Source organism: Mustela putorius, unplaced genomic scaffold (assembly GCF_011764305.1).
Source record: "Mustela putorius furo isolate JIRA1106 unplaced genomic scaffold, ASM1176430v1.1 tig00003869_pilon_pilon_pilon, whole genome shotgun sequence".
NCBI lineage: Eukaryota > Metazoa > Chordata > Mammalia > Carnivora > Mustelidae > Mustela > Mustela putorius.
In genome coordinates this window covers 27,656,093-27,674,714 of record NW_025422021.1, presented here as the reverse complement: position 1 = coordinate 27,674,714, position 18,622 = coordinate 27,656,093, and the positions used below count along the sequence as shown (strand labels likewise).

At 41.0% G+C, this 18,622-nt stretch overlaps 1 protein-coding gene across 4 annotated transcripts in view; it reads right to left on the bottom strand.

The window, feature by feature from the left end:
- Positions 1-18,622, bottom strand: part of CACNB4 (calcium voltage-gated channel auxiliary subunit beta 4) — a 249,204-nt gene that overhangs the window by 118,091 nt on the left and 112,491 nt on the right. The window contains exon 2 of one of the 4 annotated variants that reach the window (XM_013051925.2): positions 17,673-17,832. The exons of the other annotated variants lie outside the window; for them this stretch is intronic. Coding sequence (XP_012907379.1) covers positions 17,673-17,678 — 6 coding nt within the window. The 5' untranslated portion in view covers positions 17,679-17,832. The remainder of the gene's footprint in view (positions 1-17,672; positions 17,833-18,622) is intronic. 4 annotated transcript variants of the gene reach the window in all.

The following is an 18,622-nucleotide window of genomic DNA, read 5'->3' as shown; positions in this document are numbered from 1 at the left end:
ATTTTCATTGCCAAGTGCAGAAAAAACTAAAATCTCTTTGTTCTGTTTAAAATTATTCTAACTTTCTGTCGGATTTCCTGTAACTTTTATTCATTTTCATTTGGATTTATAGATTAACATAAGAAGGTCCTTTTATGCGGGGCTCACTCAACTGACCTCATTTGTGAAGTCATAGAAATTTCGGATTTGACCATCACAGACATAATGGCTCTGATAATGATAGAGTTGCTAAATTATGATCTGAGCTTGGAAATAAAAGAGAGGAAGTTGCAAGGATCTTATTTTCAAGACAATGTCCCTGAACATGTCCTTGCAAAGAAATGAAGAGAATATATGATGTTCAGACAGGATTATTTCTACACAGAATGCCTTTCAGCATTTTCTGTGACAAGTCAGCAGCTCTTTCAATGAGCCCCTTACTATTTCAGAGCTGCACCTGGTTTAATTGATGACTCTTGTCATTTCCTCACTGGTTGGTGCAATCCAGTCCTATTTTACTAGGCACTGAGAACATCAATGTCATGGAAGCTTTGAGCTATGGCACCCATTCACTGATTCAGTATCAACTTCTCTCTTACCCTTGGTGTAGCTGGGGCTAAAGCAAGGGAGGCACAAAAGAATGAAGGGACTTGGCCCTAGTCTTCCAGCACTTTGTGTTTGTAGAGGTAAGACATGGACACATGGAACAGTGAACCAGCCATACACGGTGCCAGGAGGTTAATGCCCAGTGAACAGGATAGATGGTGCTATTTGAATTCAGAAGATTTGGAAATGCTGGGAACAACCTCACAAAGTAGAATAAGAGCTGGACCTTGTACAGGACAAAAGCTGTAAAGGGGGTGCAGAAAAGAGCTCTCCGAAAGGAGGGGATGGTGTCCACAGTTCTTGTACTTGAGATCGAGCACTGTTCACTCATACAACTCTGAGAGAATCACATGGACTAGAGCAGGGTGACATGGAAGTGGCTGAGATATGGCCATCTAGGTCAACGAAGTAGGATTCTATAATACCTTGATTCTTCCATATATCTTCAGTGTATCTCAAATGATTAAAAATGGCTTACATTTTAAGGTGGTCAAGAAACTGTTAAGTTCCATGTACACACACACAAACTTGTCACCAATGTTCATAGCAACATTATTCCTAACTGCCAGAAAGTGAGAACAACCCAAATTTCCACCAACAGGTAGATAAATAAAATGTTATATCCTCACAACAGAATATTATGTGGCAATAAAAAGAAATGAAATGCTGATACATGCTATAACAGAAGCCTGAAAACACTATGTTAAGCAAAAGAGGCCAGTCACAAAAGGCTACATATTGTATGACGGATTCCACAGGTACAAAATATCCAGAACAGGTCAATCCACAGAGACAGCCCAGGGCTGAGAACGTTGGCGGGAAATGGAAATGACTGCTAATGTGGGAGCGATTTCTCTCTGGTGTGATTAAAATGTTCTGAAATTGACTGGGCACAATTCTGCAAATATACAAAAACCACTGAACTGTACACTTTAAATGGGTGAATTGTATGGCATGTAAGTTATAGCTCAATAAGGCTATTATTTATCTTTTTAGTTTAAATTTTACTTAGCTAACATACAGTGCAATACTGGTTTCAGGAGTAGAATTCAGCAAATCTTCACTTATATACAACCTCCAGTGCCCATCACAAGTGCCCTCTTTAATGCCCATCACCCCTCCAGCCCATTCCCCGCCCCCACCTCCCTCCATCAACCCTCAGTCTGTTCTCTACCATTAAGAGTCTCTTACAGTTTGTTTCCCTCTCTCCTTTCCCCCCTTCCCATGTTTGTTTTCCTTCTTAAATTCCACATATGAATGAGATCGCATGGTATCTTTCTGTGACTTATTTCACTTAGCATAATACACTCTAGCTCCATCCACGGCATCCACGTCACTGCAGAGGGTAAGATTTTGTTCTTTTTGATGGCCGAGTAATAGTCCATTATACATATATGTATAATTATAGTCCATTATACATATATGTATAATGGACTATATATATATATATATATATATATATATCCCACAACTTCTTTATCCATTTATCTGTCAGTGGGCACTTGGGCTCTTTCCATAGTTTGGCTACTGTTGATAATGCTATTATAAACATCAGCATGCATGTGCCCTTTTGGGTCTGTATTTTTGTATCCCTTGTGTAAATACCTAATAGTGCAATTGCTGGATCCTAGGGAATAACGTTGTTACTTAAAAGCAAACTGTCAAGAGAGGTGGACTCTAGGGAAGAGGATATAGGGAGTCTAGCGTGGGAGGGGGGCTTAGTGTCACCAGTGTGTTTACAATCAACATAGCCCTGTTGGAAATATCAGGAGAGAAAATTGAGTTTCCCTTATCACACTCCACCTCTTTCAAATATAAAGATGTTTTAATTTCCTAAGTCTGCTAGCTTCTATTTTAAAATTTACTTTTGGGGCGCCTGGGTGGCTCAGTCGGTTAAGCATCTGCCTTCGGCTCAGGTCATGATCCTAAGGTCCCGGGATTGAGTCCCACGTTGGGCTCCCTGCTCGGTGGGAGCCTGCTTCTCGCTCTCCTCTGCGCTTGTACTCTCTCTCACTATCTCTGTCACTGCCTCTCTCTCAAATAAAATCTTTAAAAAATTTACTTTTACTTTTCAAAGAAGAAATCATAGTGTGGCTGAACATGGATATATATAACTACTATAACTATAACTATAACTATATAGCTATATATATATACCCAGATACAGATACAGAGAGAGAGAGAGAGAGAGACGTATATCTACATATATCTCTTGGGAATCTCTGACAAATACATAACATTCAATCATTTCTGACCATTCCTTGGGTCCCTCTCGGTTTCTGGAGGAGTTAAGGTTATCAAATTTCCATTCATTCCAGCAGCTATTTATTGAGTGCTGTCTAGGGACATGCATGCACAGTACGTAAAGCTATGCAAGGGTAGGGAGATGAGTAAGAAAGTCATTCCTACTTCCAAGTGCTTGCCATTCCAGAAGGCAATAGGACATTTAATGGGGACCTAAAAGAAAACGGACACTGTAAGTACTGTGTGCTGTCACCAAACTGCTGAAAGACCTACACGGAAACCATCTTGCGAGGGCAGAGTGATAGTGCAAAGCCTAAGCCCCATCCCAAACCAATTGAATCAAAGTCACTGAAAAGGCCCTGGGATCATATATTTTTCTAATGTAAAGTCCATTCGAGCCCACAAAATCCACCCAATTTAAGACAGAGTATTTCCAGGAAATAATGCTAACATAAATAACCTGAACAGCATTTCCTCCACTGAATTCTGCAGCATGCTAGCTCTTCAAGAAGTTAATAGGTATTCCTTGGGGGTGGGGGGGGCAGGTGGGGGAAATGGGTTCTGAGATCCAGTAAGTTTACGATATCTTTGGGTTAAACGAAATTTAATTGGTTTCTTTATTACAAAATGTTAAGAGACTTTAGGGCTCTATTGTGTGCTGGGAATCTTTGAGAAAGGGACATAGAATGTGGCTATTACCAAACTTATTTGTCTAGGGGATCTTTTTTTCATATATATCAAGGGGCATATCAAATTAATGGTTAGAAAGATGGGATTGGGAAGGAGACAAACTGTGAGAGGCTCTTAATCTCGTGAAACAAACAGAGGGTTGCTGAGGGGTGGGGGGGTGCTAGGGAGAGGGTGGCTGGGTTATGGACATTGGGGAGGGTATGTGCTATGGTGAGTGCTGTGAAATGTGTAAGCCTGATGATTCACAGACCTGTAGCCCTGGGGCAAATAGTACATTATGTTAATAAAAATTAATTAATTAATGGTTAGGAATCATCTACCAAGATTAAAAGATAGAGATGCTCTTGAAAAATAATATGACCTTCTACTCCTTAATAGAAAAAGAAACATATAAGACAATAAGATTTTTTTAATAGTTTTTTTCTGATTAGGATCTAAGCAATATCCCATATGCCCTTTTTTATAATCTAGTTGCTACTTGGAATAATACTCATTTATTGAGAAAAAGGACGATTAAAAATCAGTTTGAAGATTCTTTGCTGCAAAGTTCCTCAAGACAGAAAGCATGTTTCCTCTATGGTTTTCCAGTACGCATAGTAGGGCTCGGGAAGATGGGTAGGAGACCAGGACGCACAGAGCTAGAACATAATCATTCTACAGCCAGTTTCCTGTCACTGAGGGTCACTGAGGCTGTCTAGAACAAAACTACTTCATGACCTTGGGATGAAGCCAGGAATCAAGACCAACCGCTAAAGGATTGAAAACTTCAGCACCTGGACCCTGCTTCTAACCTGAGCTCCCCTGGGTCAGTTCAAAAGACATCAGAAGAAATGGCCTAGTTTGCCAATCTCCGCGGCACCAACACCCCATCCGCCACCCAAGCCAGACGTGGAGGGGCTCGTTCCAGACTCCCTTCCCTTCCTAAGCTAATTAGTCATGAAACCTGCTGCATTGATGACTTAAATATTTCTCAGTTCACCTCCTCCTCTCTATTCCCACTGCTCCTGCCCTACTTGAGGCCTACGCCACCTCACACCTGCACTATTTCAACAGCTTTCTAATTGGACTCCCTGCCTGAATTCTCCCTCCTCAAATCCATCTTCCACTCTGACCGATAGGTATCGGATCACACCACTGCAGTTTAAAAATCTTTCAACAGCTCCTAATTACCTACTGCAAATAATTTCCCTCATACTGTGCTCTGCCAAACACCATGTGTGAACTACCAAAAAAAAAGGCTCCTTGAAACTGAAAAATAGGTACAATGAGGAGGAATACCTATCAGTGTCTGATCTGTCCTCAGCATAGCAGAAAGGTCCAAAACTTCCTTGGAGACTCAGGACCCAGAGGAAGGTTCAACCTGTATATCAAGAAATGTTTCCATGAACATTTCTCCCTAAATGCTTTTGGGATAATGGGCACCTCTTACACTTCTCAGAAATGCTCATAGTTTATAGCCAGAGTCTACTAAATATCCTCAAGTTTCCTCCAGGAAGTCATTCTGGAGCTTTGCAACTATCCATTTTCCATTAAGTATGCAAAAGTGAAGTTCTGTGCTCACAGCATCTTTGCAAACCCTAGATTCAGAACTGAAAACTCAAATATTTCTCTAAGAATCAGATAGATCACAACTGAGGGAATTCTGGCTGAGTTTCCAGAACAAGGTCTCTGATGTGTGCCCTCCCCCTCAACGTCCTCAAGATATCTTTTTACTAAACTAGTCACTGAGTTAGACAAATCTTCAGTATTTGAGTTGGCTGCCGGCTGGCGTTGGAAAGCCAGCTTCTCTATGTAAATGCAACACTCCAGTGAAAAATCTAACAACTAGTTGCACATCTTACAGCCAGAACATATTTTAGTTAAAAGGGATATGAATCAAAACTTTCACAGAATCTAGGTTATGCATTTTCTTGTCCTTTTTCTACCTTATTTATATTCTTCTCTATTTTTCCTTCTTTTAAATGTTTTTTGGATAATTTATACTAAGTTTGGAATGTAGCATGAACAACCTCTTTTTAGTTACCTTGATATCAGTGTATATTTCAAAACCAGGGCAAAACAATACATATTTATCAATATACTATTCAATCCTAATTCAGTCCTAATACTATTCAATCCTTGGGTAATTTATACTACGTTTGGAATGTAGCAAGAACAACCTCTTTTTAGTTACTTTTATATCAGTATATATTTCAAAACCAGGGCAAAACAATACATATTTATCAATATACTATTCAATCCTCAGAGTTTTATCTTGCATAGTTCTTTATATTACAGCTTTGATCCAAGGAGTTTCTCTCTCTCTCTCACAAACACACACACTGTTCACATATTACCGCTAATGAAAGCATCTATAACAACAAATGGTAATAGTGTACTTCAGTTATAAGACCCACCTCGCCCTTCTTGCAAGACTGCACTCCATGCTAATAATAATTTAGAATTAGAGTTATAAAAATAATATAAGAAACCAATCTCTAAAAATAACATATGTTATTTTATAAGCAGGTAGATTTTGAAAATGAAAACATTCAAGCAGTGTGCATATAATATGTATGCTAGCTTGGCTTTAATCTCACTCCTTACATATACTTAGAGACTTACTGAGTACTTCTCTACTGACTGTGTATATCCACATACCAAAAACACAGTCTTCCAGGAGCAAACATCTGAGCCTTAGTTAATAAACCTCAACCAAGACTCCTAGCAAACATCATTTTATTCCCTGTCACCAGAACTGGCATGGTTCTGCAAGCAGAAGGACCAGCTCTCACCCCTGAGAACAGCTTGGCTCTGACCCAGCAGAGAGGCGAGTAGAAAATCTACTTTTCAGAGTCCTCCTCACCTTAAAAACCATGGTATACAGAGAAGTGAGGTATCTGCCATACACGGGTGTGTAACCACCACTATAGTGACCTGTCCCAAAGAGGGCACATAGCAAAAGACCAAGATGAGCATCAACCAATGAGAGAGGCTTCCAGTCCCAGGCGCTGGAAGGATATGGTTTCCCACCTCCCAGTGACGCTCATGTGTCCCATCCTTAGCCCACTGGTTAAGAATCAGTGCTCTTTCTAACTCAGGACTCCAGCACATAGTCAGAGTATGAATCTACTGCCTTCTACACTTCGCAAGTTCTAACCATCAGAAGCAAGAACCTTTACTATATCCTTCCTAATCTTAATCCCAGCTCCCAGAATCCCACTAGTAACATTTCCTTTCCCAAGAGAGACTCCCCAAATTTCGAATTAAAGTATAGAACACACATACAGAAACTTGCACATAGCCTATGTGTACAGTTCAATGGATTCTTATAAATTTTACACACTGTATAACCAGCAACCAGTCAACACTGACTTTTTAACAGAAACACCCAAGGTCTGCTAAGCTTTACTAAAAATGGCAAGGTCTGACCTCCAAGTTAATATTTTCCAGGGGCTTCACTCACCTTCCAAAACAAGTTCTCCTTCCAACACTGTAGAGGGGACACACCTCTTGACTTTCCTGCTCCCACAGAGTCCATATATCTTTTAATAAGGAGGCTGTTGTCAGAACTGTAAAATCTCATGACATTAATCCTTACTCCCACCAATCCTCCCACTGTTTTCTGTAGTGGAAATCACTATATGACTTTAGGAGAAATCCCAAGAATTATTTTAGTCTGGTCATGACAGTGGAGCACAGCTGAGCCACAAGCTGGTCTGATACATGGTCTTCTCTATCTGCCCAGTATCAGCAGAGACCTTTGCATATTTGAAGACAATCATGGAAGACCACATAGCTTAGCTTCTCGAGCTTTCTCCACAACACTTACATTTAAACCCCTTATTTTACCCCATTTCTAGACCTTGTGGAAGTACTCCAAATCTGAATAATAATTTTAAAAAACAGTACAGGGGCACCTGGGTAGTTCAATCAGTTGAGCATCCAACTCTTGATTTTGGTTCAGGTCATAATTTTGGGATCACTGGATTGAGCCCCTCATCAGGTTCTGCACTCAGCGTGGAGTCTGCTTGTCTCTCTCCCTCTGCTCCTCTCCCTGCTCAATCTCTCTCTCTCAAACAAATAATCTCCAAAAATATATAAATAAAATTTAAAAAACAATACAGGAATTAAAATCCAGGTCACCATTTGTAGTGGAACTAGTGACATATGAAAGCTAACACATGCCCAGTGGAAAATGACCAACAGCAGCTCCTTCAGAACTTCACTAACATCTTCAGAAGTGTGTTCTAGGAATGCCTTCATATTGCATGGGTTCATCTATCATCTACTGACACCAATATAAGTCAGATAGGGTCCATCAGTGATGTGAGTGAAACAAACATCCATTTACCTCTCAGGTCATCCCACACCCAATCCAGAGCCCACTCTGCTTTTGCACTGTGTTGCTGACCTACAGGCTCTGCTCTCTGACTTCTGGTTGTGCTTGGCCAACCAAAACTCTAGCACAGATCAGAGTAAGGGAAAAGAATGATAATGGAGTATATACATCCCTTGGCTTCCTTCCTATGGGATGGCTGTAGGCTGCTTGTGTTGCTCCCCCAAGGAAGACTGCATCCAAGAATTCAGCCCTCCCAGGTTCCCATAACCATGGCTTTGCCCTTTCCCGGTCCTGTTGGGCCTAAAGGTGGTAACAGTTCTGCAGTTACCAGCCCTGGGAGTCCTGTGGTATCCCTTGGGGCTTCCTTCTACCCCACCTACACCTCTGCTATTTGAGAGATTTTATTATTTTTTTTATTATTTGACAGAGAGAAATCACAAGCAGGCAGAGAGGCAGGCAGAGAGAGAGAGAGAGAGAGGAGGAAGCAGGATCCCTGCTGAGTGGAGAGCCCAATGCGGGGCTGGATCCCAGGACCCTGGGATCATGACCTGAGCTGAAGGCAGAGGCTTAACCCACTGAGCCACCCAGGTGCCCCGACCTCTCCTATTTGGTAAACCTCTCAAGGTATCCTAATTTGAGGATGCTGTTTTTTGTAGGGTTTCTGATTGATTCTGATGGAACCCCACTTATAACTTGGAGTCCTTCTGACCTTTTACAAATATTCCTATCCCTTTTACTTTTAAAAATATCACTACTAAATCATACAAATGTTTCCCTGAATTAGAAGCTCATGGAGATGAATTAAAAATGAGAAAAACAACAAAAATGGAACTTCAGAACTCTTGGCTAAGGCCAAATGTAGCAACCATGTGCAAGTGCCATCAAGACCTGCATACAAAGAATGAGAATTCTATCATTTCCCTAAAACACAAACCTCTTTCTGACATTCACTGAGCTTTTATGTTCTTTTAAGTTTTATGGATGTGTTGTCACTTCAATCCATCAAACTGGGGACTTTGAACCATACCAGAAAGCAATATCAAACAAGAAAGCCTGAAAGAAATTGGGACTCCAATCTGGATTCCAAGTAGATAAAGGTCTCACCACTGGGGTCAGAGAGTAATCTGTTCCCTGTTTTGGAAATTCTCCCAACTCCCAACTGCTTTGTAAGCTGTCATGCAAATAATACAACTCTACCAGCCTTCAATGGGCTATTCCAGTTTTTTAGGTTATAAACCCTTGCATTTGGCATCATGAAAAGAACAGGGCTCTGGTTAAAGTCCTGAGGAGGGTTCTAGGTCCAGTTCCACCATAAATTATCTGGGTCATTCTGCACAAGTTGCCTAACCTCTTTGGGCCTCAGTTTTTCCATTTACAAAATAAAGAGGGATGAACTTCACAAGTTTTTGTGGGTTTTCAAAAACCCAATTCTTACAACAGAAAGTAGAAAAAATTCTTCTTATGAAACCTGGAGGCCATAGCCTAAAGCTGCTTCCCACAACCAAGAAACTTCCTCAAAGTCTTATATTTCATTTTGAGCTAATTTCTTTAAGTCTCAATCACAAAAGGATGTTTGTTTTAATGTAAAATATTTTACAATACACACCAAGCCATATATATATATATATATATATATATATATACACACACACACACACACACATATATATCTTCTGCATCATATAAATATATAAATCATATATACATATATATGTTTATATTTTTAAATGGGCTAATCATTTAACTCAGCAATTCCGCTTCCAGAAATGCTCCATGTGTGGATTTCTATATAAGAATGTTAACTGTAGGGGCGCCTGGGTGGCTCAGTGGGTTAAGCCGCTGCCTTCGGCTCGGGTCATGATCTCAGGGTCCTGGGATTGAGTCCCACATCGGGCTCTCTGCTCAGCGGGGAGCCTGCTTCCTCCTCTCTCTCTCCTGCCTCTCTGCCTACTTGTGATCTCTCTCTGTCAAATAAATAAATAAAATCTTTAAAAAAAAAAAAAAAAAGTGTTAACTGTAGCATTTCTCCACAGGATTGAAAAACAGGAAATATTCTCTATCAGTGGGCTAAATTCGTTATGGCAAATCCAGACCACACAGTCATTATGTCACCCCGTTTGTGAAAAAGAATAAACTGATATGGAAAAAACATCCGTGGTACATTTTCTGGTGAAGAAAAAAAAAGTCACAGGACAATATCTATTATGTTCTTATTCATGCTTTTTAAAATTACAAATATGAGATGTTCATTTTTAGGTAAGTTTTTCTAAATATCCATGTTTGTCAATGAAGAGGAAAAAAAAACTCTAAGTGGATACCCACTGAATTGTTAAAAACAGCTACCTGTGAAGAGGGAATAGCTTGGGAGTTTGTTAAGGAAAACCAATTTTTCATCCTATACAGTTTTATATTATTTACATATTTCCCCCTAAAACTTCATTTCACTAAATTTAAGATAACCAGTGATTTTAAAAATCAACATTAGACTATGTACCACTAAGGAGGGAAAACTGCCAATAGAGCTATCAGATGAAGCCCCAGTTTAGGAATAGCAAAATGTTGGGGGTGGAAGGCAGGGAATGTGTGCCTTAGGATTAATAAACTGCAATGTACGACTTAAGAAATTCTTACAATATTTAAAAAAATAATAACATAGGCACTCTAGGAAGATGCACATCTAGAAAGAGATTTTGTATACTAAACTGTTGGTTTTCCGTTCACTAATAATTAAACCTGACCATCAAAGTGGCCTTTTCTTTTTAAAATCAATTATCCACCTCGCCCTTTTTGATCTGTTTGGTTTTATTCTTTACTCTACCTTGCAGTGGCCTCGCCGTTCACAAAAGCGCAGCACGGCAACAAGACATGTGCTGTGTCTCCCTACCTTATCAACTATACCTTAATTCTATTCCTGCATTCTAAGCATTAACAATACGATCAAATGTGAGATGACTTAGGGATGCCGCCTGGGGGGCTCCGTCAGTTAAGCGTCCAGCTCGGGATTTCGGATCAGGTCATGATCTCAGGGTCATGAGATTGAGCTCTGTATCTGGCTCTGTGCTCAATGGGGGCGTCTGCTCGTCCCTCTTCATTTTCTTCTCCTCCCCTCCTCCCCACTCTTTCCCGCTCTCTTTCTCTCAAAAAAATAAATAAAATAAAATCTTTTTTAAAAAGTGAGATAAGGGGCACCTGGGTGGCTCAGTGGGTTAAGCCTCTGCCTTCAGCTCAGGTCATGATCCCATGGTCCTGGGATTGAGGCACACATCGGGCTCTCTGCTCTGCAGGGAGCCTGCTTCCTCCTCTCTCTCTGCCTGTCTCTCTGCCTACTTGTGATCTCTGTCAGATAAATAAAGAAAAAAAAAAAAGTGAGATAATTTGAAAATCTGATAAATAAATTCTTAATTCTTTCCCTTGGATCAATAGAGCCATTGAATCAAATAAGTCCAAGACATTAATCTCTGGGATATCAATTAAAATTAAATGATATTAAGCTATTGATAATGACTCTGGAAATAAACTGGGAAACTAATTTGTTTTCCAGATATTTTAGCATGATATTCACCACATTTTTCTACCTTTATGATAGATACTTGCTTCCAACTCTTATTTCGTTCAAACAATATTGAAGGGAATATTTGAGAGGTTGGATTGCAGTAAGGATTGCCCCTTTTCTTCTATCCTCTGGCCTTTCATTTTATCAGAGAAGACAATTAAACAGATCAGGCACAGTGACTCCTTTAAAAGTATTGAATAACTTTTTAAAAAATAATGAATGTGTCCTAGAATTTATTTTATCCCTGGGGTTTTCTAATTAATTATTGTTTTTAGTACACCACAAAGGATAATAATGATGAGCTGAAGAAAATTTTGTAAAGCAAGAAAACAGCAAACAATAACATTCCTGATGGGGCACTTGAGTGGCTCAGTGGGTTAAGCCTCTGCCTTTGGCTCAGGTCATGGTCTCAGGGTACTGGGATTGAGCCCCGCATCGGGCTCTCTGCTCGGCAGGGAGCCTACTTCCCTTCCTCTCTCTCTCTCTCTGCCTGCCTCTCTGCCTACTTGTGATCTCTGTCTGTCAAATAAATAAATAAAATCTTTAAAAATAAATAAATAAACATTCTTGATGATTAAGCAACATAACAATCATAAAACAATTATTTAAACGTTTTTCTTGTCAACTGTCTCCTTGTGATAGCTAAGACAACTTAGCCAAGAAGGAAAGATAGAGATCATTTAAAGCAGAAATATCTCTCCTCACTTATCAATAAGAGTTAGGAGAAGCTTACTTCTCAGAAAGGATTTGCTTCTGATTTTTCCTTCTTAGAGATAAAACTCAAGTGCTTCCAGCTCAAATCACTGTGGGCTGGAAGTGCACTGTGGGTATTGGCAACCAAGTGATCCATAGACAAAGCATCCCTTTTGCTTTAGGGTCAAAAATCTTAAATAAAACATCCCCCCTTTCAAAAAATCTAGTCCTGGGGCACCTGGGTGGCTCAGTTGGTTGAGCATCCGCCTGCAGCTCAGGTCATGATCTCAGGGTCCTGGGATCGAGTCCCACATCGGGCTCCCTGCTCAATAGGGAGTTTGCTTCTCCCTCTGCCTACTGCTCCCCATGCTTGTGTTCTCTCTGTGTGTCAAATAAATAAATAAAATCTTAAAAAAAATCTAGTCCTCTCAAAGATGTGCACCATACACACTTTCCTCCTTCAGAGATTCTGAAAAGGCCAAACATTCAGACTCAGGGACCCAATACGGAGACCTTATTCAGTGTGCACAAAACACCACAGCAACTGATCATTTCGAAAAGCAAATGGCATGTGGTGGCATTTGTATCCAAACTGAAGAAGTAGCTTATCGACAAACAGAATAGAATTTTAGATGTAGAGAAACCTTAGAAATCATCTAACCAAGTGCTTTCATTTTACAGGAGGGAAAATTGAGAATCGGAGGGATCAAATGACTTGACCAAGTTCCCTACTAATAAGTGGCAAAGACCAAGACTGCCAACACCTGGCATTCTTTCAATTAGAGTCTGCCGCCCCTTTCTCTGAAACAAAATACAACAAACTAATCAGAAGGCCTTAGGACATCAGTACATTCTTTCACTTGACAACCACTATCATATTTTTGGAAAGCACTGTCAAAAACCATGCAAATGCTCTGAAAATAACCAAAGGATTTGATGGGAATATCAAACCTGCAGAGAAAGGAGCATGCCAAATGCATAAGGATATTCATGGTATGTATAATAATAACAGCAGAAAACACTTAAACGTTCTATGGGCTTTACACATATTACTTTATGTAATCTTCAAAACCACCCAAGATGTAGGTTTCATTATTATGAACACTTCAGTAATGTGGAAACTGAGGCACACAAAGTCTAAGAAATGTACCCAAAGTCACAAACTGGGAAGTGGGGAGCCAGGACATCATCCCCAGAAACCTTGCGTGGAGTCTCTGCTTTAAATCCCAGCATTCTTACACTACACTTTCGTTTCATAATACAAAGTACAACAAGTAATTTCAAAAAAGATTGAGAAACCATTTTAACCACAACCCTTTTAAATTCACCAAACTACTCAACAAATCTGCTAATAGAGAAATAACATAGAAGGTCGTAATCATTTTATGTTATATGACGCTCAGGCTAAAAGGAGAAGAAAGACTCAAGAATAATAGGATTAAAATAGGAATAATAGGATTAACAGTTAGTTATTCCCAAACTACACAGTCAAGCTCCTGAGCAACTGACAGCTGCCAATATTCACATTAGGATGTACCTGTTCCATCAGTGCCCCTAAACAAGAGTGCTGAAAACAAATTCAAAACACCCTGTTTTAAGTTTAAGACTTTTCACTGTTTCTTTAAAAAAAAAATTTTTTCTGATTTTTAAGTAATCTCTATATGCAGTGTGGGGCCCACACCCACAATCCAAAGATCAAGAGTCTCGTGCTCCACCGACTAGTTATGGAACAGATGCAGAGGGAGGGGAAAATATATATATGTATATATATGGATAAAGGAATTACTGACAGAATGGCTCCATTTAAGACAAGAGAAAAATATTTACTGCTAAAACTATACATTTATGTTATAAAAGAATACACAAATGTAGAGCAAGACCAAGTGCTGATCTATTTAGATCTTGCAAACTCTCATGTGAGCCATCTGAGGCACCTTCCTTTTGGCACACCCAAAAGTACTGTAAAAATGGCTGCACAGTTCTATCTTAGACTCACATGCTCAGAATCCTAAAAAGTTCAAAGCCCAGGGCATAAAAATCTACAACTCCCACTCCACTTGCCATGATGTTCTATGAACTGCAAACTCCCTTGAGTTTACACACTAAGCAGTGGCCTCTGGGGCCCTGTCTCAAGTAAGATCACATGCCGGTGTCCTTAGCAGGGGGCGGGTTAGAGCTGTTTTTGAAGTCAACGAGGCCTGATGCAAGCACAGTAAAAAGGCGAGTAAATCAGCTTGATTTAGATCAGCTGCAGAGTCTACATCTACAGAACTTTCTTGGTCTAATGTTTAACTCAGCTTCATGGAGATCTGCATTCATGATGTGATGATCACGGTCAAGGACTAGTTGGGGAGGGAAGAGAATGGAAAATGGAACAGCTGTCTTCTTGTGTTCTTCCAGTGGCTCAGTTTCCCCAGGTAAGGGATATGAAAGGGATTTGGTGGTCAAAATAATGAGAGAACCACCCACATAGAAATAAGGTCTGCACTGAACTCTGATAGAAACGGAAGGTCTAAGGCAAGGATACCTGCCCACCTTTATCCCAAAATTACCCTAGTTATTGCTGACCTTCCTACAGAATATCTTGTACCACAGAAAAATGTAATGTTCACTAAGCACATATGGAGTCATAGGACTATATTCTAAAATCCTGACTGACTCATCATAATCTAACAGAGAGAAGAACACCAGCAGGAAAGAAGATGCTTAAGTCCCAGAGAAAAGGTGGGCCACTGATCCTAACACAGCCCTCTATCACCTGGAAATGACAAAGAAAATAGCCAGACTGATGACCCTGGAGAGAGAAATTCAGATTTAAGGAGTTTCTGATCAGATTTAAGGAGTTTCTCTCTTTAGCCCAATGACAATTATATCTAGAAATCATTTCCATGTACATTTTAGAAATGCTAGGAATCGATGGTACCGAAGTTTCTGTTCGTCATTCACTGAGAGTCTGAACAAATACCAGAATCACTGAGTGCAATCAACCAAGTGGATTTCCTCAAATGCTTACACAAACCATGAGCAGCATTTGATTTTCCTCTCCGGCCAGCGATGCCAACAAACAGACCTTGGAGTCTTTAACAGAACAGGTTTCATTCTCTAGAAATAGACCAGAAAGACTTTCCTGGCCCCGAAAGGTCCTCTGATCTCCCAAACCATAAAGATCTCCAGTCTTCTCATTCCCAAAAGGAATCTAAACCTTAGTATCCCTACAGTGTTTTTCCCAAGGTCCCTAAACCCACAAGCCTTCTGTGTGAAGTTGATCCTCCCTCCTAGCAAGCACAAGGCCATATCCTCATATTTAAAAAAAAAAAAAAAAAAAAAAAACTTCATTATATCTTTGACAGTAGCAATTCTTTATTCCCTTGTGGATGTGTGTCTTTCAACGCTCTTGGATATCTTCCTTTATGTCAAAAGCAGCTAATTTTCCTCCTCCAAAAGCTATACAGCAGAAATCTCCTACTTAGCATTAACCATCAATTAGCAAAGCATGGAGCCTATCTATATATTAATGCACCAGAGTGCACAGTAGATGTACAACTATGGATACACAGACATTTAGGCCAATGTACATAGTTGTGCAGCTTATAGAAAATAAATAGTTTAGACAATTAACATATAGCTATACTTACAATAATATATAGATACATATAAATTTAAAGAAGTGCTTTTATATGCCCATAAAGATATTATACACACATTATATTTATTTGACAGAGAAAGAGAGACCACAAGTAGGCAGAGAGGCAGGCAGAGAGAAAGGGGAAAGCAGGCTTCCCGCTGAGCAGAGAGCCCAATGCAGGGCTTGATCACAGGACCCTGAGACCATGACCTGAGCCAAAGGTAGCGGCTTAACCCTCTGAACCACCCAGGCGCCCCTATATACACATTATAGTTTTAAAAATTCACCTTCACTCTAACTTTCACACCAGTAAGATTTCTCACAGTATTAGTAAATCCATAAGGCTCCTTTCTATGATTGGAAACACGTCCAAGAATATCTCTTCCTCTCTAGTAAGTGCCTTGGATTATGCTCTGATTCTCTTTTTCCCTGAGAAAGACCAGGTCCCTCCCTCGAAGCACGTTAGAACATCAGCATCGAAGAGGGAAGCGACTGAGTCAAAGAAATCAACGATTAATTCTACGTGAGAACAGCCCGGGCTTCACTTTGCAAAATACTCTAGGAATCTGTATTTCATTTAAATCACTCGAAACTCCAGAAGGTCCATGCAGGAGCTTGAAATTGTGCAAAGCACCTCTTGCACAGGCCAGTCTGGTTCTAGTGTGCGGCATCTTTGATCAGCTGAGAACACCATTTCACAGCACAGGATGCCATACACAGGGGCAGGCTTAGAATGACATATTCACATGGATGTGCAGGTAGAGCCTGAAAAGACACAATCAGTATGTTAACAGTGATTATACCGCAGTGGATGTTTAGGTAACTTTTTCTATTTATCTGCTTCTTCCACTTCTCCTCGTAAGAACACCCCTGCTATGGCCTGTGTAATAAGCTTGCTGAATGAAAAAAGAAATCTACTCGTGATTTCACAAACGCTAACATATACCATGGATCCTCTTGTAAAACATGTATACCAAGGAGGAGATCTACCAAAATCTATCGTGAATCGGATAAAAAAAAGAAACAGACAAACAAACACATAGTATATCCTGGAGCCTCTGTCACTGAAAAGCATCTTGGCCACCTGGACCTGTATTAGGACCAAGGGCAGGTAGTGAAGATGGAATAAGGCAAGCTTTACACAGAAGACAACATAGTACGAGTCTGTGGGCACCATCTCTAGCACCTGGCCTGGTTTGGGTATGGACTCATTCAGAAGCACACATTCCACAATCCACATGTCAAGGTAACAAAAGGAGTAACGTGATGTTCTGCGTGAAATCTCTCATTCCCATGCAGAGCCTTGCTGTGGGGCATTGAATCATCTCTTGCACTGCCTTACATCCTAATCAATCAACGACTCTCCTAGAAACCAGAGCAGAAGCGAATGGACCTGTCCCAAAAGGCTCCATAGAACTAAAGAGTCTAAAACGCCCAGACTCAGGTGTGTTCCCCCATGGCCCTTGTCCCTCTCTCTTTATACATACAGTGCGTGAAACGCCGAGGTGACGAGTGAAAAGCTGGACTATTAGGAGGATATTATCTATCCCTGGACCAGAATCTCAAGGAAAACCTTGCATAACAGGACCCAAATCTCTCTCCTACTGCGGGGACATGAGGTGCTAAGAGTGTATAATAACACTTTATCCTTACTCAGAATAAAATTTCATCAGTCTCTCGGCAAGATGATCTTATTACAGACTTACGGTGTGAACACGCTGAATACAATCACTTATCCCGTGTTAAACCCCCACACACCCCGCAGAGACATTTGCAACAGCACAGAGCGGTAGGACATAGGCGGACGGCACCCCAACCCCCCCGAGAAAGTGCCGTGCTCAGCTTTTAGTGCCTGTATATTCTTGGACTGCAGCTGGTCATCTGAGAAAAGCCTCTCCACACCTATCCAGCAGCCCTGCTCCAGGAGCACTGCTCCAGGCTAGGCAAGCCCCCACACTTACAGCCATCAATGCCTTAGCACTGAGAAAGACTGCTGAGGATGTGGTACTCCAGGTGTGGCTTTATCTGTCACTTCACCGGGTCAGCTATTTAGGCCTAGTCTTCTCCATTGGCTTGAAGCTTTGGTCACACCATCGTGGGTAACACATCACATTATTCTTCCTTATAAAAACAAATAAACTCGAATGAGGATTCTGAGCCAGTTCACCCTGGCAAACACTTCTGCCTTCCCCTCGGCTTGCAGGGATGCGCTGCCCATCCCACCCCCACCGAGAGCCTCCCGTACTTCCAAGTAAGGACCGGCCGGACGCCGCTCTTGGTCCCTTGGCTTGCCCAGCTTCCTGGCCTCCACAGATCCCTGAGGATCCCAGGCTGCTGGTCACCACTGAGTCACCAGGAGCACGGCACTGCAGTACCTAGCGCTAACCCGCCATCAGCTACTGCCCGAGTCAAAGCACTGCGCTCTGCACTTCCCACCCCACGGCGAAGCTCGGCCGTCCTGGGAGGCTGGACCAAAAGGAGAAAAAAAAAAAATCTTTTCGTACTTATAATGGCTCCCCTCCAAACCAGTGCATCTGAAATTTACACAGTTCTAGAGAACAAGGTGCTGGATACATTAGTTCCTAGCCGACTCTGCTCTTGCCAGCCGGTTTCTAAAACAACTGGTGATTCGGAAATATCTCCCATCCACGTTAAGTGCAATACAGTGCCCGAGTTGAAAATCGATGGTCGCAAATAAAAGTTGCAATTCAATAAAGCATCACACGTTTCATCACTGAGTGTGGAGAGAAGGGGTGGGAGAAACAACCAGGCCTCCTGAAGAGCCCCACCGGGGAAACTGGCTTACTGAACTCCTATAGTTGCATTTTCCATTCTTCCACCCCACTCGCAAGCGTGGACTTTCTCGATTGGAGCCACCAGGGTTTCACACTACAGTCCCTTGCAATCAGCT